Source organism: Typopeltis vanoorti, chromosome 3 (genome assembly GCF_054136105.1).
Source record: "Typopeltis vanoorti isolate ZY-2024b chromosome 3, IOZ_Tvanoo_1.0, whole genome shotgun sequence".
Lineage (NCBI taxonomy): Eukaryota > Metazoa > Arthropoda > Arachnida > Uropygi > Thelyphonidae > Typopeltis > Typopeltis vanoorti.
This window is the reverse complement of record NC_143551.1, coordinates 100,155,202-100,179,292: the sequence shown is the minus strand read 5'-3', so window position 1 is coordinate 100,179,292 and position 24,091 is coordinate 100,155,202. Positions and strand designations below refer to the sequence as shown.

The 24,091-nt window shown below is 37.0% G+C and overlaps 1 protein-coding gene across 5 annotated transcripts in view; it reads left to right on the top strand.

The window, feature by feature from the left end:
- LOC150108420 (uncharacterized) overlaps nucleotides 1-24,091 on the top strand; it is a 167,134-nt gene that overhangs the window by 35,896 nt on the left and 107,147 nt on the right. For all 5 annotated transcript variants that reach the window (XR_016548133.1, XM_090390772.1, XM_090390770.1 and 2 more), the window contains one exon: nucleotides 11,475-11,786. Coding sequence is in view for 4 of the 5 variants with exons in the window: in XM_090390772.1 (XP_090246898.1) it covers nucleotides 11,475-11,786 (312 nt within the window). In the remaining variant the exon portion in view is untranslated. The remainder of the gene's footprint in view (nucleotides 1-11,474; nucleotides 11,787-24,091) is intronic.

Here is a 24,091-nt window from a genome sequence, read left to right as displayed (position 1 = left end):
ATACATTTTTATAAAAATTGTTATTAATAATATATTTATTTACCCAGACAATGTTCACTTTCTAAGACAACAAGAAAAAGAAAATTTATGATAAGGGGAGAAAATTCCAAGAAAAATGGGATGAAACAAAGGACAAAATTGTGTGCATTATTTGTAACGAAACAATTAGTATCACCAAAGAATATAATATAAAATGGAACTACAATAAAATTCACAAAGAATAATATTCATGCTTTGAGGGTAAACTGAGAGGAGAAAAATAAAATTTTTGAAGAATTCACTTGAAAGCGAACAAGTATTTCAAAAATTATGCAAGACAATGATGCAGTGAGAGCCAGTTATGAAAGCAGCTATTTATTGGCAAAACATTCCAAACCTTTTAGTGACAGTTCCTTGGTTAAGGAGTGCATGATAAAAGCAGCTGAAAACGTCTGTCCCAAAAATGTGCAAGTATTTCACGATATTTCTTTGTTCAGAAATACTGTGATCGAAAGAATAACTGAAATGGCAGATAATCTGCCTGAACAGTTGCAAGAAATATCTGCAAACATACAGTGCTTTTCAATTGCACTTGACGAAAGTTTCGATATTCACGATGTGGCTCAAATTTCTCTGTTTCTTCAGGCTTGCGACGACAATATGAATATTGCTGAAGAGTTCTTGGAAATGATTTCCATCCATGGAACCACTACAGGGGAAGACATTTTTGATGTTATGTTTGTATTTTGATGTTTGAAGTTGGTATTTTGGAAAAATACAAACTTCCTCTGAACAGGTTTGTAACTGTGACAACTGATGGTGCTCCAGCAATGACAGGCAAAAATAAAGGTTTTGTACCAAGACTTGTAGCAGTTAAAGGAAATGTATCCAGACATTCCAAAACTGCAATCTTTCCACTGCATTATTCATCAGCAGGTCCTGTGCTCCAAAGTATTGGAAATGAACAGTGTACTCATCGCTGTGACAATTACTCTGAACTTCATCCATTCCAGAGGCCTCAGTCACCGCCAGTTTGCACAATTTCTTAAAGACTTGGAGAGTGAATTTGAGGGGCTACCTTATTACACAGAAATTCGTTGGTTATCTTGTTTTTTATTTCTATTTTATTTTTAGAGGAGATAAAATTGTTCCTTGAAATGAAAAATCATGATGCTGCATTTCTTAATAATCAGACAAGGGTACAAGATCTAGCAATCTTAGTTGATACGCGTGGATAGGCTTATGTGTTCGTCAGACATTTTTGTAATAGATTTCACAGTTTGCTATGAACACAGATGATTAAGAAAATAACTATTTATTAACTTAAAAGCTAATATTTCGCTGGTATTATATCCAGCATCTTCAGAGCACACAACACAAAGTTTGTTACAAATGCAAAACAACCACAATCCGGTGTAACAGTGGCGCTAGTAAAAGTAATTGCAACATGCAACACAAGACTAAAGTCCTAATATGGCGCCATCTAGGTTTAAAAAAAAAAAAATTTTAAGTTTTGAAATAGTAGTCCAAATGTAGTCTTAGAAAGTTTGAAAAAATGAAATAAAATAAAAGTAATAAATATTAATTTGGTCTTAAGATGACTGTCTCCCAAATCTTTGTTGAACGAAAGAATCAGTTTTATCTTTTCTCGATATTGTCCCAAACTAGAAAAGATTAAAGAAGAATTAGGCGATTTTACGCAGCAGAAGTATTCTTGCTTTTTACAGGTCCTTTTTCCTTTTAATTTTGAAAAAGCTCCTATTTGTATTCAAATTTAACTTATTGATTTCCAAAATGATTCCATTCTAAAAGAGAAATACTAAGAAGTTCGTGTTCCAAAAATATACACTTATTTAGGTCAAAAATATCCGGAAATAAAAAAATTTGCAGGAAATTAGATTGGAGACTGGCTATCTGATAGGTATCAACAAGTTGTGTATGGGGATGCGATATCCAGGAAAAGGAAAGTCACTAGTGGAGTGCCTCAGGGGTCTGGTTTAGGGCCATTACTGTTTAACTTGCATATTGGTGATATTGGCCAAGATTTGGATGGAGATATTCAGTTGTTTGCAGATGATGCAAAGTTGAGACGAACCATAAAGAGTAGTGAAGATGTCGTGGCCTTGCAAGAAGACTTGAATAAATTGAGTAATTGGGCATGGAAATGGTGATGTGAGTTCAATGTTGCAAAATGTAAGGTTTTAAAATTGGGAAAACAAAGATGGGATGCAGAATTTATGCTTGTTGAGAATATACTGTTGGAGGTAGAGGAAATAGGAGATCTGGGGGTGATAGTGGATAAGGATCTAAAATTTAGGGGACACATCGCCAAAATTGTGAAGACAACACAAAGGCTTCTAGGAATGATGCGGAGGACACTGACGTGTAGAAGTAGGGAGATTCTTGTTTCGTTGTATAATGCTTTGATTAGGCCACACATGGACTATTGTGCCCAGATTTGGTCACTGGGTTTTCAGAAGGATGAAGAGATGTTGGAAAGAGTCCAAAGGTGACTGACTAAGGTAGTTTCTGACCTCTGGAATGTTGAGTATGAGGAGAGATTGAGAAGATGTAATTTGCAGAGTCTGGTGGAGAGGAGGAAGAAAGGAGATATGATAGAGACCTACAAGTTGGTAAGGGGTTGTTATAAGATCAATGGTGGAGAGGTTCTACAGAGAATAGGGGGGGGAACCAGAGGTCATCCCTGGAAACTGTATAAAGAGGGTGTGAGTAGGGGGAGTGAGAGGCAGGTTTTTTTTGCGCAGAATTGTGAATGATTGTGAATGGTTTTTTTTGCGCAGAGTTGTGAATGATTGGAATGCCTTGCCTGAGAGTGTGGTATCAGCAAGGAGTTTGAGTGTGTTTAAGGCTCGGTATGATAAGATGTGTGTGTGATAAAAGGACCTCCCAGATGAGTCTTTGACTCCATGAGGTTTTGGGGTAATAATAATAATAATAAATATTCTATGTTATTTTATTATTATTATTATTATTATTCAGGCCTCCATGGAGTCAAAAGACTCGTCGAGGGAGGTCCCTCCTAGGTAACACAAAGTCTAGCATACCACTCCTTAAATGCATTGACCGTTCCCGCTTTCACCACTCTATCAGGCAATGCATTCCATGGTTCAACCATCCTCCATGCAAAGAAACCACTCCTCACCCTCTTTCTCAGTTTCCTTTCGTAACTTCCAGGGATGGTCCCCCATGTCATGACTCCTTCTCGCTGTTCAACCAAGCAAAAGAACTCCCAAGTGTAAACCCTGTAACCACCTCTCAACAGTTTAAAAGTCTCAATCATATCACCTGTCCTTCTTCTATCCACCAAACTCTGCAGTTCACACTCCCTCAGCCGATCCTCATAACTAACATTGTACAGTCCTGACACCATCTTTGTTATCTGCCTTTGTACCCTTTCCACAGTTAATTCATCCCTTTCAAATCCTGGGGACAGATCTGAGAACATTAGTCTAAATGTGGTCTGATCAGAGTCTTATACAACGGAATGATAACCATTTTATCTCTGCAGGTTAGTGTCCTTCTCATTATTGCAGCAATTCTCTGTGTTACCTTCACTACCTTTGCAATATGTCCTCTAAATTTCAGGTTTCTATCAATCATCAACCCCAGATCTCTTGTCTCCCCTACTTCCTCCAGTTTAACTCCTCCCATAGAGTGTGCAGTGTTCCATCGATGTTTCCCTAATCTCAAGACCTTACATTTTGCTGCATTAAACTGAACCCCCATTTATTTGCCCTTCTATCTAGCTTATTCAAATCCTCTTGCAGGGTTGCCACATCTGCACTATTACTAATAACCCTTCCCAGCTTCGCATCATCTGCAAACAACTGAATATCCTCTTGCAATCCACTGACAATGTCATTGATATAAAGATTAAATAATATAGCTCCAATACTGAGCCCTGTGGAATGCCACTTGTAACCTTCTGCCTCTTTGGTATTGCTCCACCATACACAACTCTCTGATGCCTATTGAACAGCCAATCCTGAATCCAGTTGACCAATCTGACCTCTAGACCCGTGTGCTGCAACTTGAATATCAGCTTATTATGTGGCACCCTGTCAAATGCCTTTGCTAAGTCTAGGAAAATTGCAGTATATGCCTTTCTCTCATCTAATGCTTTTGTAACTTTATCATAAAAGGCTAGCATATTGCTAAAACTAGAGCACCCCTTCACAAATCCATATTGACTCTCTCACAGATAACATTACCCTCATCTACCCAATGCTGTATACGGTCCCTCACTACTTTCTCCAAGAGCTTACTATTTTGGAAGCACCTATTTATGGAGCATTCTCATGTATGAAAGTAACAAAAACAGCCCACAGATCAATACTAACTGACGTCAATCTTTCTGCCATAATGAAGGTCATATGCTCTCAATCTTTGAGTCAAAATATTGGGTGGTTAACAATAAATGTTACCAAGTGTCAGGAAAAAAATAAAACACTACAATTAAATTACTTAAAATTACTATAATTAACCCCAAAATATAGACATTTTCCCCCAAAAAATGAAGTATTTATTTCTACACAAACATAAAACTTTCAAACTAATAGGAGGCCCTGTAAATGTTTGCGATAGTTATTAATGAAACTTTATACTTTTTTAGACTGTGAATATTTGATTTGTTTAAATAATATTTTAATTTTGGTTTAAATGCTATATATTGTAAATATTAATATAATAAAAAATATTCTTTATTTTTTTGAGTTGTCATAATCATTATACTATTAATTGTCTTGTAATGACTTAGAATAAATTAAATTGTCATTAATTTTTCCATTTATTTATATTCATTCTTTCATTTCCCTTTGATTCTAATTAGTGCAGCTTATTTTTAATCAGAAATTTTTTTGCAGACCACTTGAGATACACTTTTATAGCAAATGGCTTGCAGTCTAATTGAGTTTGACACTCTTGATATACAGGTAAACATGTAGTTCGTCCTTAGGTTTTGGACACCAGTGTAGTTTGTCATAATATGCAAGTAGCAACAATTTGTTAATAGTGTTAAAGGTTTGAAACTGTAATGAACAACAGAAAGAACTCAAGTCATAATATGGCACCAAATGTTGCTGGATAAAGAGCAGTTTAGTCATGCTTGTTGAGGTTTGGGGCATATTTCATATTGCTGCTGACAGAAAAAACATGTTTGACTTGTAATGTCTTGTGTGCCTTCTTTGGGTTTTTTTTCATCTAATCTATAGGAAGGAGGAATCCAAAGTGTGGTCTGCTAGTCTCGACTTACCATAAGAATGGTGGTGAATTCATGAAGATAAACTTATACATTGGTTATACATAGCTTTTCATTTTTCAGGAAATGACAACATATACTAGAATAAAGTTTTAATTAATATTCTAATATTATAATAATAATAATAATAATAATACTAGAATATTAATTAAAAACTTTAATCAATACTTTCCTATATTTCGGCACTGTTACATTGCCATCTTCAGGGATCACAAAACAATGATATGTGCATGCAGGCACTAACACTAAACAAATGAGGCTGAAGTTCAGTCCTAGAGTCCTAAATGTGCCCCTACTGGGTTAAATTGGGTTGTTTTGGCCATTGGGCTGATGTTCTTAGAATGCAAGTTTCCCAAATTTGGGGCAGTCTCATGCACCCAAATTTGTTGAGGTTTGGGAAGTTTTCCAGAGCTGAGGCTGATTCCAGGAATCATCTTTCATACTTATACTTGCTGCAGTAATAAAGTGGCCTTCTTCCAGCATATTCTGTGGTGGATGTCCAATGCATAATCAGCAAGTCCTGAGTGGCTGTATTGGTGAAACTGGATGTAGTCTTCGTGTTTGGATATCCTGATATTAGCTGTCCTGTCTGTTTGGCCATAGTAGGACAGTTTGCAACTGCATGGAAACTGGTATACTCCAGGTAGGTCTAGGGGAAGTTTGGTAGTCTTTGGTAGAGCAGATAAGAGTGCCAATTTCTTATGTGGGTTGTAACAAGTTGTGAAGTCATATCTCTCTCTCCACCCTTGGCCAACTTCTTTATAGAGACCTTTGAAGAAAAAGCCTTAAACCCTGCCTCACATAAATCCACTGTTTGGCTACACTACATGGATGATGTATGTGTGTGTGTTTGTTATTTGGCCGCATGGCCTGGATACACTCCACAACTTTTCAATACACTTAAACAATCAACACCCCAGGATCCAGTTTACCTTGAAAAAGGAAAATAACAGCTGTCTCCCTTTTCTAAAAAAAACCTCTGATTACATGCCAGCCTGATGGATCCCCAGCTTTCTCTGTAACATGGTTTCTGTAACCATGTTACAGAAACCCTACATATACAGGTAGGTACATTCATCAGCAGTCCCCCCCCCCCAACAATATGGGATTATAAAAACTCTATAACAGGGCAAAATTAATCAGTTCAAATAACAATGCCCTGACTACTGAACTTAACCATATCCTTAACACCTTCATAGCCAATGGCTACAACCCCTGCAAAAATCCAAAAAATATTAAAACCAATTAACCACAATCCCCCCCCCCCTTCATAATGGTGATAGACTTAGAGTCTCTCACCATTCCTTATATCCAGGGTATGTCCAAAAAAACTAATAAAAATCTTAAGAAAATATGACCTCACAACTTGTTACAAACCATATAAGAAATTGGCATCTCTTATTTGCTCTACCAAAGACCAGCCATTCCCCTAAACCAGGCATGTCCAACTCGTTTACCTCCAAGGGCCAAATTAAGAATTATACATCAAGTCACGGGCCGCAACAGAAAAAAAAAAAATCTCGAAATAAAGAGGAAACAGATTTTTTGATATTAACATTAGAGTATATAAGTACAAAATACAATCATGTTACATAAATACATATAAAACATAAAGTTTATTTAAATAAAATTATACATATCATTTTTTTGAAGAAACTTGACAACGTTTTTCATTAAAGAAATCTTCAAAATTTGGTTGAATTTGTTGAGCTGTAGTTATTTTCAATATTGCTTTCACATGTTCGTTTGTTAATCTTGATCTTTCTGCAGTTTTATTATTCTTTAAAGTCGAAAATAGTTGTTCGCATAAATATGTGCTTACGAACATAGATAAAATACACCTAATTGCACATAACACATTGGGGTATCGATCGACTGATAAATAATTATAGAACTTTGGAATTCCAACATCCATATATTTTTGTTTCAATATTGAATCACACTGAATTTCAATTAATTCCAACTGTAAATTGCCATCAACAGTTTCCACATCAGTCGATAGAGGAGAAGTAAATAGGTGAAACTGATTTTCATATTTCTTAAAATCTACAAATCTTCTTTTGAATTAATTTTCTAATAACTTAATTTGATTGGCATATTCTGAAAATTTCAATTTCGGTGATTTTTGTAATAACGATTAACAACATTCAAAATGGGATAAATTTTCTTTTTGAATTTGTTTTTGCCAAAGTAATAATTTCTGTTTGAAAATGTTAATATTGTCAAATAACATGGTAACTACTTGATGTTTGCCTGGTAGCTTAAGATTAAGTTGACTAAGGTGACTTGTAATGTCAACTGAAAAAGCCAGGTCCTTTATCCATTGATAATTTTTTGATATTTCACATTCATAATTTTTTTGATTCTAAAAAAATGGTAATTTCGTCCAGAAATTCGAAGAATTGCTTTAAAACTTTATGACTGGAAAGCCACCTAATTTCTGTATAATAAGGTAGATTGCTATATTCACTTTCTGTATCTTCTAGAAAGTTAGTAAATTGGTGATGATTAAGCCCATGTGCATGAATACAATTTATAATTTTACTGACATTTTTTAGGGCATGTCCGGTATTTAAAATTTTTGAGCATAGTGTTTGCTGATGAATAATGCATGAAAATGTTGAAAATTATTATTATCTTCTTTGCATTTTCCTTTTAAATTTGTAACAATTCCTTTAACAACACCAGCCATGGCAGGAGCACCATCAGTTACAAGACAAACTAGTTTTTTTAATGGTAAATTGTATTCATTCAAAACTTCCATAAGGGCATCAAAAATATCAACTCCAGTGGTTGTATCATGCATAGGAATAATTTCTAGAAGTTCTCCACTTACTTTTAAGTTCATATGATATCCACGAATAAAAACAGCCAGCTGAGCGATATCCCGTACATCTGTACTTTCGTCAATTGCAAGGGAATTGGTCTGAAATGTTGGAATTATTGATTTTAGTTGATTCCTTAAGTTCCCGGCTATATCATCAATTCTGCTAGCAATGGTATTTCAAGATAAGCTTATATTTTTAAATTTCTTTAATTCATCAGGACACAGCACGTCAACTGCTTTAATAATACATTCGTGCATATTCCTCTTCAGTGAATGGTTTCGACTTGCTTGCAATTAAATGTGATAAAAAATAAACGGTTTTTACTGTTGCTGTTATCTTCAATAGGTTTGGTAAATACACTTTGTTGATTTTGAAGTCAATTTTAATTCTGACAATTTATCTTCACAAAGTTTTGCAACATATTTGTCATAGTTTTCTTTATGATTTGTATCTTAATGCCTTTTAAAATTATATTATTTGCAAACTGCAATAGAGTTTCTACATATCAGGCATAAAATTTTTTTCCCCTTGAATACAAAAGTATTGTAACTCCCATTTTTCTTGAAAACTACGATGTTCTTCTTCAATTAATTGTTTTTTATCATACTGGTTGAAGGTTTCGACATTATTTTTATAAATTCTTTATTATTATAAAGAAAACACTACACTTTCTTATGACTTGAAAATTGCTAACGGCTAGCTTCCGATTTCTGTGGTCAGCGGATGTAGCCGCATACGTAGACTTGCTCGTTAAAATTCGATATTTATGCAGTGATGTAACAAGATTTTTTGAAATGACAAATAGAACATAATATAATAAGTTTAGTTTAATCCTTTATCCAAGTGTGAGCAAACTTTGTTTGCTCACACTTAGATAAACTCTCGAATAGAGCATTATTTCCTTCAGAAATTGCAGAGTAATTTGGCGTATAAAATAATCTTAAGTGGAAATGTTAATTTTTTTAATATGTTTATTTAATTCAGTGTTGTCAAAAGTTAAATAACCATATTGGTTACAAAGTTTGGCAGGCCACATGTTACTTGTCGGCGGGCCCTCATATTTGACATGCCTGCCCTAGACCTACCTGGAGTATACCAGGTCCCTTGAGGTTGAAAACTATCCTATGGCCAAACAGGCAGGACCGCCAATATCAGGATATCCAAACACAAGGACTACATCTGTTTTATACCCATACAGCCACCCAGGACTTACTGACCATTCATTGGGCACCACCACAGAATACGCTGGAAGAAGGGGCCAGTTTATTACACCACAGCAAGTACAAGTATGAAAGATTATTCCTGGAATCAGCCTCAGCTCTGAAAAACTTCCTAACCTCGACAAATTTGGGAAGCTTTCATTCTAAGAACATCAGCCCAACACCCAAGACAACCCAATTTAGCTTGCTAGGGGGGAACCTTTAGGACTCTAGGACTCTTAGTTGTTACTGCCTGCACGCACATATCATTATTTTGTGATGCCCAAAGATGGCAGTGTAACATAATTAATATTTTAGTATATGTTGTCATTTCCTGAAAAATTAAGAGCAATGTGGTGAATGTTTTTTGATATTGCTCCCACTCATCTATTTTTATCAATTATATATATATACAAAATTGATAAAAATAGATGGGTGTATGTATATAATTGACACACACACAAAAAAAACTAGACTTACCCTGTAGCTTGGGAATGGAGAGTGGGAGGGGAGAGACAAAGAGATGGTTATAGAGCATGTTCTAGCCTGTCACTGTGAAGTAAGGCTTAACTCCATTGCTTTACTCAGTACGAGTGGATGAGTGTTCAAATATTGACATTTTCTTACCCTTGGTCAGAAAATGGAGTGCAAGAGTGAACAGTGAGTTAACATCAAGTTTCTTGTGATACTGAAGAAATCTGTGACGGAAACTTTTCAATTATTGACTGAGGCTTACGGTGAAGAGTGCATGTCTCGTGCACGCAATGGCACAAACGATTTTCGGAAGTTAGAGAAAGCGTGAAAGATGATGATGATGATGATGATCGTCCAGGCCGCCCATACACAGCAGTTACCGATGACAACATTAAAAAGTGTGAGATCTGATTCGAAAAGACAAAAGATTGGATGTTTGAGCTATAGCTGAGAAAGTTCATTTGGACAGGGAAAGTGTTTGATGCATTTTAACAGAAGAATTGAACATGCAAAAAATGGTTCCAAAAATGTTGTCAGATGAACAAAGAGAACGTCACGAGGAACTGTGTTTGGACCTTTTGCAACACATTGAGGATGAACCAGATTTGTTTTATTCAGTAATTACTTGTGATGAAATTTGGATATTTACATATGATCCAGAAACCAAGCAACAATTGAGTTCCACTGAACTTGCCTAAGAGAAGTATCATTGGAACAGATCCTGGCTCTGTGTGTTAGTATTATTACGATATACTGTTGGGCTAAATGATGTCATTATTGTTCATGAAATGAACAATAACAACATCGTGTCATTATCTTCCAACATGTATCAGCTTTCTATAAATGAAAAAAGATAATGAACAATTATCTTTGTGAACAGTTTTCATCATTAGCCTGAACAATGTTTATCATATGATTGATTATTTAGAAATTCTCTACTACATGTTGACTCAAGAGAAGTAATATTTTAATATTTTACTCTCTTAAAGTCTTGGTTTTTTTTTGGTTTCATATAACATCAGACTTCAAGAATTCACTGATGTTCATATACTAACTTCAGTCATGAATTTTGTCAAATGAAAGTTTGTTAATGAGGTGTGCTTAGCAATAAGTGTAAAATACTCATGTTTTTTTTTTGGCCAACTCAGGTAAGCCACATCATTCAGGAGTAGCCACTGTTAATCTTTACACTAGACTCTAACACCAAGTCTCGTAGTTGGAAGTGCAGTTTCACATCATCATCATGATGTTGATTTCATATGCATGATCCTGTCTCAGAATCCATAGCATACCAAAAAAAAATATTGTTTATGGTCTTTATGTTTGTGTATGGTGAATTGCTACATGCTATGTACACTGTATCTATCTTAGCGAAACAGTGGCAAGAGTACTGCCACCAGTTTCCCATCATTTGTACAGTTTGTCTGCCATGTCATTTTAGCTTCAAATAGTAGCAGACTGGAAGAAGTTCATTATCACTTTGGGATGGGGGGGGGGAAGAATTTGTGGAAACAAACATTCTATTTTTCAGGTGAGTGAGGTAAGTGATATCCCTTATTGTAATTAGGTCCTAATATTTTACTCATTGTAAGAGTGATTTAAAAGGGAAACCTAGTATGCAGTATGACAAATCATTCTTTATAATATACTTTTATTCTGCTTGATTTTTTTTTTTATAAAATTCCTTTCGATATAATATTTTTTTCTTTTTTTTAGATATGAGCTCTTTAAATAGGACACAACCTACAATTCACCCTAAAGAAGTAATAGCATCATTAGGAAATAATGCAGCATTTGACTGTGTAATTGAGAATTTAACTCCTGTAAATTTTACATGGTATTTTAGAAATACTGAGATGCAACCAGATAATGAGAAAATAAATATAAACTTGCATTTTTCTCAGAATTCTAATAGTAGTTTACAACAGAAAAGTACCTTAACCCTTGCTACTGTAGAAAAAAATGATAGTGGTGAATATGAATGTCTTGTTAGTGGGATTAAAGCTATAGCTACCCTGATTGTAAAAGGCAAGTATATTCTTTAAATTGGTTATAGATTTTATTAGAATTGATTTTTTTTTTAAAATTATTAAATCTTAACATTGATTTCTTTGCAGTTTGTTTAATTCAGTGTTGCATTATTTGCAACATGCCTAAGATTAATTATTTATCTGTTCTTTTAAAGTTTTGTTTCTCACATTATATAGGGTACTGTGAAATGTTTTGTCAGAAATCTTATTTATCGGGCAACTGCTAAAGACATTCTGAATTTGATATTTTTATGGTAACATACAAGTGCAGTATATCTTCCACTTTGTTCAATAGTTTCTTGAAGATATATATGACACATCTGTGTCTGTAACTACCCTGCAACACATGCCTTGGCAACTTTATGGCCCTAAACACCCTGTCAAGAACTATCTTACATTTGTGCAGTATCTATCATACTTTGCTTTGAACTCATTCAGTTATGGCATCCACAACAGATTCTGGCAACCTATTCCACTCATTCACTACTCTTCAAACAAAAAATACCTAGTTCTAACACCCTTGTTAACTACACTCTTACTCAGTTTCCATGGATGGTCCCTAGTTCTCCCACCACAGACTTGTTCTGAAAAATTTATTCTGAATTAATCTTGTAAAAACCCCTCAGTAATTTGTATGTTTCAATCATATCACCCATTTTCTGCCTCTCAACCAGTTTCTGTAACCCACAAATCTTCAACTTGTTCTCATAAGGTTCATTTCATAGACCATCTACCATCTTGGTCGCTTGCCTCTGGATCCTCTCTGCCTCCTTCCCATCACCAAGAAACCCTGGCACCCAGATTTGTGCACAGTAGTCAAGATGGGATCTTATTAAGGCTCGATAAAGAGGAACAATAACTTGCTTGTCTCTGCTCGTCAAAGTATTCTTCAGTAACCAAGTAATCTGATGAGCTATTTACCCATTTTTGCTATGTGCCCCCCTAAACTTTAACTCCAATCCACTAACACTCCTAAGTTTCTGGCTTCGTCAGTTTCCAGGAGTACAGTTCCACCAATATGGTATAGCTAGTATTCTTTTCACCCCAAAATGCATAACCTTACACTTTGCCACATTAAACTGACATCCATTCTCCTTAGCCCAGTCTTCCAATCTATCCAAATCATTCTGCAAAATTTTGACATCGTCTTTATTAACTATTACTCTATCCAACTTTCCATCATTAGCTAACAATTGAACAGTTCCTCTGATATCCTTTCCTATTTCATTAGTGTACAAATTAAAAGTAGCAGTCCAAGAACAGAACCCTGTGTCATACCACTAGTCTTATGGTTTCTTTTGGAACCTGAGTACTCTGATATCTCTGCATCAACCACCCTCCTATCCACCTCACCAACCCTATGTGGAGAGTTTTTCCACTTTGTTATACTATAAATTAAAGATGCCAAGAAATCATATTCTTAGTTTAATCCTTTATTCGAGTATAAGCAAACAAAGATTACCATGACTGGGCAACTCACTCTTGTATAGGGGCTAATGGCTTCACATCATTTGCCTTAGTATTCCATAATGTAAAGCACATATCCATAAGGATATGCATAATTTTACATTGTATCTTGTACATGTCAATAAGGTTACGTGCTTTGTATTATGGGGATACTAAGGCAAGTGATGTGAAGCCATTAGCCTTTATATAAGAGTTGCCCAGTTATAAAGTTATTTTACATGCAAACTTTGTTTGCTTATACTTGGATAAAGAATTAAACCAAGAATATCATTTCTTGGCATCTTTAATTTTTCACCAATGTGCTGCTATTTACTGATTATTCCTGTAGAAAGACTTATATGCTGGTTAAACACGATAACTAGATACTTAAGGAATTGACAGCGTACACTAGAAATATAAATTAAATCAACTTTAATATATACTTTCCGATATTTTGGCAATGTCACGTTGCCATCTTCATGGGAACTTAAGATAAAGACACGTACATGCAAGTACTACATAACAGCAAACGAGAAACAAAGCGAGGAAGGAAGCTAATGTTTTCCTAAAGTCCTGATATTGCCCCTTGGGGGGGGGGGCTATATTAAGTGTTCTTGGTTTTTGGGCTGAAGTTCTTCTGATATATGTTTCCCAAATTTGGGGCAGTCCCATGCATCCAAATTTGTTAAGGTTTGGCATGTTCCTAAGGGCGGAGGCTGATTCCATGAATAGTCTTTCATATTTGAACTTGCTGCGGTGTATTACTGTGGCTTTCTTCCACCTTATTCTGTGGCGAGTATCCAGAGCATGGTCTGCAAGCCCAGAGTGGCTGTGCTTGTGAAATTGGATGTAGTCCTTGTGCTCTGAGATTCTGATATTTGCTGTTCTGCCTGTTTGGCCAAAGTAGGACAATTTACAGCTGCAAGGGACTTGGTATACACCAGGTAGGTCTAGGGGAAGTGGTTGGTCTTTAGTGGAGCGGATAAGGGATGCCAAATTTTTGCCAAAATTGCAGGAAAAATTCTACAAACAGATAGAGGGGACAGCCATGGGTTCACCACTTTCCCCACCCTTGGCCAACTTCTTTATGGAGACTTTTGAAGAGAAAGAAGCCTTAAACTCTGCCCCACAAAAACCTACCATATGGCTTCGCTACGTTGATGATGTGTTTGCTATTTGGCCACATGGCCCAAATACACTCCTCTCCTTCTTAACACACTTAAACAACCAACACCCCAGAATCAAGTTCACCCTGGAAAAAGAAAAAAACAATAGCCTCCCATTCCTAGACACACTAGTCACCCGCCAACCTGATGGAACCTTTGGTTTTCTCAGTTTATAGAAAACCCACCCATACAGGCAGATACATTCACCAACAATTCCCCCCCCCATTATTAAGATACTATTCAACATGGCAAAACTAATCTGTTCAAATGACCAAGCCCTAACTACTAAACTAAATCATATTCTTAACACTTTCTCAGCCAATGGCTACCCCCCAAAAAATCCAAAATATACTAAAACCAGTTATCCACAACCCACCTCCCCCTTCACAAAAAAGATTACTCTAAATCCATCATCATTCCCTACATCCGAGGCACCTTGGAAAAAATCAACAAAATCCTAAAAAAACATGACTTGACCTCTTGTTACAGACCATATAGAAAATTGGCATCCCTTATCCACTCCACTAAAGGCCAACCACTTCCCTTAGACCTACCTGGTGTATACCAGGTCCCTTGCAGCTGTAAATTGTCCTACTATGGTCAAATAAGCAGGACAGCAAATATCAGAATCTCAGAACACAAGGACTACATCCGATTTCACCAGTACAACCACTCTGGGCTTGCAGACCATACTCTGGATACTCGCCACGGAATAAGGTGGAAGAAAGCCACAGTAATACACCGCAGTAAGTTCAAATATGAAAGACTATTCATGGAATCAGTCTCGGCCCTTAGGAACATGCCAAACCTTTACAAATTTGGATGCATGAGACTGTCCCAAATTTGGGAAACATATATCAGAAGAACTTTAGCCCAAAGGCCAAGAACACTTAATATAGCCCCCCAAGGGGCAACATCAGGACTTTAGGAAAACGTTAACTTCCTCGTTTCGTTTTTCATTTGCTGTTAAGTAGTACTTGCGTGCATGTGTCATTATCTTAAGTTCCCATGAAGATGGCAACGTGACATTGCCGAAATATCGGAAAATATATATTAAAGTTGATTTAATTTATGTTTCTAGTGTACGCTGTCAATTCCTTAAGTATTTAGTTATCATATTTACTGATTAGTAAACCTTTATCCAACTCAGCTGACACTATATTATAAGACATGAGCAAGTGACTGAGGTATGACTACCTTTCACAAAACCATGTTGCCACCAATACAGTATCCCATTTCCATCTATCCATTCCTGTATTTTGATCTTGACCAACTTCTTCAATACTATGACAATAACTCTTGATATGCTGATTGGTTGGTAATATGCTACATCAGTCTTGGAGTCTCCTTTGTGCAATGGAACTGTTTTTTTCCTCTCCTCCCTCTCGGGACTAACCCAGAGTTGAGACTTAGATTATTTCTCAACTGACAATTCTCTCACAGCTTCACTTAAAATTCAAGTTGTTATACTATCCAATCCCACAGCTGTATTCAAAGTAAGTTTCTTTAATATGCTATGTACCTTCATTTCATTTTCCTCGGTTTCCATATAAGACTTTACCTCTCTCTTTCCTGCAATATTACCACCTGGATGATATACTCTTGCAAAGTGTTCACTTAGTAACTCTACTATTTCAACTGATTTGGTTACTTCCCTAATAACGGCATTCATTAAAATCATTCTGCCATAAACATTCTTTCTTTTACTTGTAACATATCGAAAGAACTGTTTGGGATTATCTTTAGCCTGCATTACTAATTTCCTTTCATAGTCTGCTTTTACCTTTCTTTGCCATCAGGATAATGATGGATTAGTATAAAGCATCAGGATAATGGTGGGCCCTTAAGACCACCATTACCCTGATGCTTTATACTAACTATCCCATTCTGCTTTGTTATCAGTGGTACTAACTTAGGCATATTATACACATTAACTGCCACACTGAATGTCTGCATATCCACTCAACAGCTCTTCCCCCCAAAGCTCTAGTTTCCCTGATTTTGCACATTCACTTCATTCAACAACACTTTTTACAGTCTCTGAACACCAAATCCATTCAGATGCAAACCATCCTTATATTGGAGGGCGCTAGTGGGTCAAGCGCTACGAATGTGCTTTGAAGAGCTCCTGATTCAGATAAGTTTTACTAGGAATAATTAAGTATATATGCGTAATTGTTTAAGTAAGAGCGGCTGTAAACGTTGTACGCTACCGATATTATTAGTGTGGGTTTTTTTTTCTTGCTTAAACTAAATACGAAAACGTTAATATTAGACCTAGTAACCTGCAGAGAAAAAAAATGGCGGCTGCATTGTCATTCCATGATTTTAATTTGGATTTCAGTAGGTTCGTTAAGTGTGAGGTCTGTTATATGTATTCCTTCGATTACATAAATGATTTGTGGATGTTTAGTGCGGATGGAAGAAGGGTGTGTGCGAAATGTGACCTGAACGAGGAATTGATGAATGCGAATATGAAGTTGATGACAGAAAGTGCTAGTACCGATTGTGTCGTGAGTGCACGTTTGAAAGAGAATGGCGAGAAAGACAGGCGAAAAAATGTTAAAAAATCAGGAAAAAAGAAAAAGAGCAATTTGACAACCGTAACGAATGTTAAAAGGGACGAAAGTGAGGCGGAAAGAAACGAAATTGAGAGAACGAATGAAAGTAGAAATGGCGTGGTGCAGAAACCGCAAATAAAAAAAATCGAAAGAATGAATGATAGCGAAAAAAGAATGACTGATGGCGAAAGTTGGACGCATGTTGGAACGAAAGTACTGAACCAAAGAAAGATGAATGACAGTAAAAGTGAGAAGAATGATAGCGAAAGTTGGACGCATGTTAGTCCGAAAGTACAGAAACAAAGAAAGATATGTGAGAGTGAAAGTGAGAAGAATGACAGTGAAAGTTGGATGTATGTTGGACCGAAAGTACGGAAACAAAGAAGGATGAATGAGAGGGAAAGTGAGAAGAGAGGGTCGAGAGTTAGAAAGTTAGAAAGATTTAATGATAGAGTGAATGTGTCGTGAGGTTCAGAAGGTGAATTGGATTGGATGAAGCAAGAAATGAAATGGATGCGGAATGAAATTAAGAGAATTCAGGTCAAAACTATTAAAATAAATCATGATGGCATGAAAGAGTTAACAAAAGATGAGCGAGTGGCGTTGTATGGCGACTCCATTATTAAAGGTGTGCTAGAGGATAAAATGCACAAGGCATGTTTTCCAGGCGGTAAAATGAGTAGAGTGATTGAGGCATTGAACATGAGGCGGGAACGAGCAAAAGAGTTAATTGTATTAATTGGAACAAATGATTTGAGAGAGAACAAAGAGCATGTCAAAATGAATGTCAGGAGACTGCTTGGAAAGATAAAGGAGAATAGTGTGACAGGAAGGGTGGTCAGTGTGTTGCCTAGGTATGATTGTGGTGAAATGAGGTGGAGAGCAAGGATTATGAATGATATTCTGGCTGAAATGTGTGAGGAGATGGGAGTACAGTTTGTTAATGTGTGGAATGAGTTTGAGGGACGAAGTGAGCTGTATGGGAGCGATGGACTGCATTTGAGTGGTTATGGTGTGAGTCGCTTGGAGAGACTGCTGCTGGAAGGTAGAGAAGTGAATAGAGAGAATGAATCAGATCAAGAGGGGAGTGATGTGGAAGAGCAGGAGAGTAAGACAGGAGAGATTGAAGGAGTAGAAATGAATGTGGAAGTGAGTGGTATGAGTATAGATAATGAGAGAATGGGTGTGCAAGAGGAGCAGGGAAACGGGGAGGCTCAGGGTGGACAGGGATACACAGCGTGAGAAAGGTGGATGCTCCAAGAGGAGGTGAGAGAATGTGTAGGCAGGAAAGTAATGGGATGATCAGGGATCAAAAGGAAACAGATGGAATTGCAAAGGGTTCTAAAATGAAGAAGCAGAAAGGGAAATGGCCCCAGTCCAGCATGGAGAGATCACATCGAGTGAGTGGTATCAGTGGAACTAGCTGTAGATCCAGAAATGAGTTGTTGTGTTTGTATACCAATGCTAGAAGTATAAGAAACAAGGCGGATGAAATGGTTGCACTAATTGCGTCTGTGCACCCAGAGATTGTCGGAATAAGTGAGACATGGTTAGATGAGGATGACATCCTGACAGGAATAGAGATGGAAAGGTATGATGTGTTTCGTGAGGATAGAAGGGGTAAAAAGGGAGGGGGAGTGCTATTGATGATAGAGAAAGAGTTATGTCCATACAAGGTAGAGATGCAAGGGGGAAATGGGGCCAGTGGTTTTGAGGCAGTATGGTGTGAGATAGAGGTGAATAGAATCAAATACTTGGTGGGATGTTGTTATAGACCTGGTAATGTGGATGGTGGTGATAGTGAAATGTATAGTCAAATAAGCCAAGCAAATAAGAAAAGGGTGATCATTATGGGTGATTTTAATTATGGCAATATAGACTGGAATGAAGAGATAGCAACTGGAAGTAAAGAAAATGAGTTTCTTGAGTTTTTGAGGGATAACTACCTCAGACAGTATGTAACAGAGGGCACAAGAGGATTAAGGGTCTTGGATTTGGTCATCTCATCGGAGGATGTAATTATCAATGAGGTATCAAATCATCCACCAATTGGTGAAAGTGACCATGAGGTGATTACTTGGGTGGTTGCCAGCAGTGCAAGGACCCCTGTGAAAAAAGGGTATATGTGGAACTACAAGGGGGGTGATTATGAAGAGCTCAGGAGACAGCTTGCAGGTGTAGCATGGAATGAGGAGTTAGCTGGAAAAGAGATCAATGCAGCTTGGGGGATTTTCAAAAAATATTTAGTGGATGCAATGTCTAAATGTATACCACGGGTGAGAAGGTTAAATAAGTTAGGTGTGAGATGGATGAATAAAGAGATTAAGCATGCAATACAGAGAAAAAGGGCATTGTGGAGGCAGCATAAGAGAAGTGGAAGTAACCAATTTCATGAGTTCTACAAAGACCAGGCAAGGAGAGTGACTTGGTTGGTGAGAGTAGCTAAAGAGAGGTATGAACAGCAGTTAGCTAATGAAGCTAAAAAGAATCCTAGGGAGTTCTTTCGATATGTAGCCAGCAAAAGAAAGAATGATTATGGAAGGATGACATTGATTGGAGGAAATGGTATATAGACAGCTGTTGCAGAATGAAGAGATGTTGGAAAGGGTCCAAAGGCGACTGACTAAGGTAGTTTCTGACCTCTGGAATGTCGAGTATGAGGAAAGATTGAAAAGATGTAATTTGCAGAGACTAGTGGAGAGAAGGAAGAGGGGAGATATGATAGAGACCTACAAGTTGGTAAGGGGTTGCTATAGGATCAATGGTGGAGAAGTTCTACAGCGAATAGTGGGAGATCAGGGGAGAACCAGAGGTCATCCCTGGAAACTGTATAAAGAGGGTGTGAGTAGGGGAGTGAGAGGCAGGTTTTTTTCGTGCAGAGTTGTGAATGATTGGAATGCCTTGCCTGAGAGTGTGGTGTCTGCAAGGAGTTTGAATGTGTTTAAGACCCGGTATGATGAGATGTGTGTGAGATAAAAGGACCTCCTAGATGAGTCTTTGACTCCATGAGGTCTTGTTTAATAATAATAATAAATAATAATAAATAATAATAATAAGTCCTTTTGCCTGTCAAGCTCACTCTACACATTCACAAATGCCACACCACTCTTCTTGCATAACCTACACATTGAGTCATTCGCTGTTATGGCCCTCCTCAGCTCTACTCTGTCATAGCATGGCAACAGACTCTCTCACTCTTTTCTTTTGCTACTTCCAGTAATTCTTTCACATCATTTGTTTCGGTCAATACGATCATCTCTTTCACCTTGCCCTTTTGTGCTCTAATAGCTTCACTTAACATAATTAATTTTTGCACCCAGGAAGCATGATTTTGTCAATTTCTCATTGATCACACCTCTTATGATTGAATCACTCTACATGACTTGCTCCTTGAATTTTCCTTCTCTCTTGGTCATGTCCTCATTTCTCTTTTCTCACACTTCTTTCTGTTATCAGCTGACCCACTCATCAGACATTTCTGCATTTGTTCCAGCTCCTGCTTCATCCTGTGTCTCATTTCTTGTAACTGAACTATCTCCCTAATTACAGCCAACTCTTCATTCTTTACATCAGTCATACTATTTTTTGATCTACACTTTTACTCTCTCTCTCTCTCTCTCTCTCTCTCTCTCTCTCTCAGTCATGTCACATTTAATCTCACTTTCAATCCTGTCTGCCATTATATCTCACACTTTTCAAGTGCATTCTGAGTTTCATCCACTACTAAAATCTCACAACTCGAGACACACTTTTGACCCTCACTCTCATAGCATTTTTTGGCACACTATCCCGCTAATGTTACTTTCAAACCAAATGCCATTTGCCTTCAGTAATGCATACATTAAAAATAGGTTTGTCTGGGATGTGCCTGAATAGTTATCACTTTAGTTTCCATCAGATTAGCAGGTTTTTTTTTGGGAACAATTTCCCTTTTACAAACTGTGTAAAAAGCAAAATGGATATCACCACTTTCCAGCCAACAGAATGCGGGTTTGAATCCCACGTTGGCATTGATGTTCACGTAAGTCTTTAGGTGGTCAACAGTTGTCATCATCGATTGTTAAAACCACCATCTTTTTTATTAGACACCTGAAGTGGCTTGAAAATGTATTATCTTGAAATATCTTGAAAATGTATTATCTTTGATCTTTAGATTGGGGTGAAGTAACTGGATTATCTCATTCTACCATGTGCCTACAATACTAAATCTATTGCGTATAAAAAATTTTACATTATAGATCCCTGTGGCACACTAGTGGTGTGCTACATTTTTTGGGACTATTGTTATTTAATTTGTATATTAATGATTTTGGGGTGGATTTAACTGGCGATTTACAACTGGGGAGAGTGATAAGGAATCAAGCAATGTTGTGGCCTTAAAGGAGAACTTGAATAGATTACATGAGTGGGCAACAGTATGGAACTATCAGTTCAATGTTGCAAAATGTGAGTTCTGAAATTTGATAGTCAAGAATGGGATGCAAAGTATAGACTTAGTGGGGAAATTCTGGAAGAAGTTCAGGAGACAAGAGACCTTGGAGTGGTGGTGGAACAAGGAGCTGAAGTTCACATTGCACAAGTTCTGAAGGATATGAAGTTCACATTGCTTTCCTCTCCAATTCACATTGGAGAGGAAAGTGTTGTGAAGTCATCATATTGGATTATGGCAATGATGCAGTGGACCTTAACATGCTTCATGTTGGAGGCTTAATGGATTGTACACAGCACTCAGAAAGGATTAAAACAGAATTTAATACTTCCTATATTTTGTCTCAGCCACTGAGACATCTTCAGGGATTACAAAAAACTAATGTAACATATACACAAATACCATACAATACTAAGGCCAGCCACGTGGATGAAAGTCCTATTTAGGTGGCCTGGAATGTAAGGTGAGATCTCTGATAAGTGTTTCCCAAATCTTAGGAAGCTTAATGCAACTGTATTTATTAAGATTTGGTTGATTTCTGAGAGCTGCTGCTGATTCTAAAAATAGTCTCTCTTTTTTGAATTTGCTGTGGTTGAGCATGCCTATTTGATCTCATCCTGTGGATACAACCCACAGGATGAGATCCTGTGGGTTGTATCCAAGACATGGTCAGCCAGGCCTGACTGACCATAGTCCTGGTTGCAGATGTATGACTTGTGTTCCTCTTGGCGGGTGTTTGCTGATCAGCCTCTCTGTCCAAAGTATTCCAGCTTACAGGAACAGGGTACTTTATAAACTCCAGGCACCGAGAGAGGAGGGAGCTGATCTTTTGTAGAACAGATAAGGATAGCAAGTTTGCGGTGGGGCTTAAATGCTGTGTGTAGGTTGTACTTTCTTAAAATCTTGGCTATTTTTTCTTATGTGCCACGGGTGTAGGGTATAGTGATGACATTTCTAAACTCTTTCTGAAGAGAAGACCAGGGAATGGGAAGGAACTGATTATTTTTTTAATACTGTGATCGCTGTAGCCATTGGAGAGGAAAGTGTTGTGTATGTGGTCATTTGTGTATATGTTACATTATTTTTTTGTAATCCCTGAAGATGTCTCAGTGACTGAGATGAAATATAGGAAGTATTAAATTCTGTTTTAATCCTTTCTGAGTGCTGTATACAATCCCCCATTAAGTCTCCAACATGATATCCTTACAGAACTTAAGCCTCTACACACGGACCTTAACATGCAGAAATAAAGAAGTATTGGTTTCATTATATAAGACCTTGATCAGGCCTCATATGGATTACTGTGCACAGATTTGGACCCCTGGTTTTCATGAGGATGAGGATATATTGGAAAGGATCAACAGAACACTAAGGTGGTAACTGGTCTTTGAAATGTGGGACATGAATGCAGTTTTCAAGGCCTTGTGAATAGGAGGAAGAGCGGGATATGATTGAGACATTTAGGTTGGTAAAGGGCTGTTACTGGGTTAATGTGAAGAAATTTTTCATAGAATAGAGGAAGGATATAGAACAAGGGGACATTCCTGGATGATTTATGAAGAGGATTTAAGCAGCAGCATAAGGAACAGGTTCTTTGCATGGAGAGTGTTGGTGAGTGAAATGTTTTTTCCTGACATTGTGGTGAATGCAGATACATTGAATGAGTTTAAAGCATGGTTTGATTGACTTTGTGTGTGTAACAGTGTGTCTTTTTCTCTCACAGTGAGTTCTGACTCCATAGAGGTCTGGTGTTAAAATAATTTTCTTCAGTGGGATTCAGATAAAACCCTATAGTTTCAAGTCCATGCTAACAAGAGAATATTCAAACTTTCAGTGTTTTTCATTTATAAAACATTTTAAGGTATGCTCCCATGCAGAATCTTAGCTGCCAGTTCCAGTATTAAAGACCATATCTCAGAAAAAGAAACTGAAAGCTCCTGGTTGTGAATTTCTGTAACATATATACCAAAATAAAACACTAAAAAGGAACTATTTGCTTGTTAAGTGTATATGCCCTTTTATCTTATTATCCTTACTTTACATATTTTTTGTTTTTTCAATATTGATGTTTTTAGTTTAAAACTCAAAAATAATTAAGTCATAAAAATCATGCGAAGATATATTTATTAACTAGCTTATATTTACTGGATTTCAAACCAGCATTCTCACATCACAACTGCTTGTTACAATCTTACACGCAACAATGAAGACTTACTCTTAATTTGGCACCATCTAATGTTGTTTAGTAGTTATTATAGTTGTTGTTGCAGCTAATGGCTACAGCTCCTACAAAATAGAAAAAATACTACATGCCCCTCCCTCCTTCTCCTCTTTCCCCCAAATGCACAAGAGCAAAGCACTAGTATTCATATTCTATCCAGGGCAGTATAGCTAAAAAGACAGCCAAAGTATTAATGAAATATAACCTTCACATCACATTCAAACCATACATACATCCACTATGAACAGACAGGAAGATCTGTTAACATCCACCTTGGAAAACACAATAAAATACATTTACTACCATCATTATGGCAAGTCAGCACTGGCAGACCATACCCCCCCCCCTTTCACACGAGGATTAGATGGAAGAAAACTAATTTGCTATATACAGGGTGTCCCAAAATTCACGCAAGATTTAAATTTAGCGCCATGTGTGCGGTAAAGTGTTGCCAACGAGGAAAAAAAGACAGCATGACAG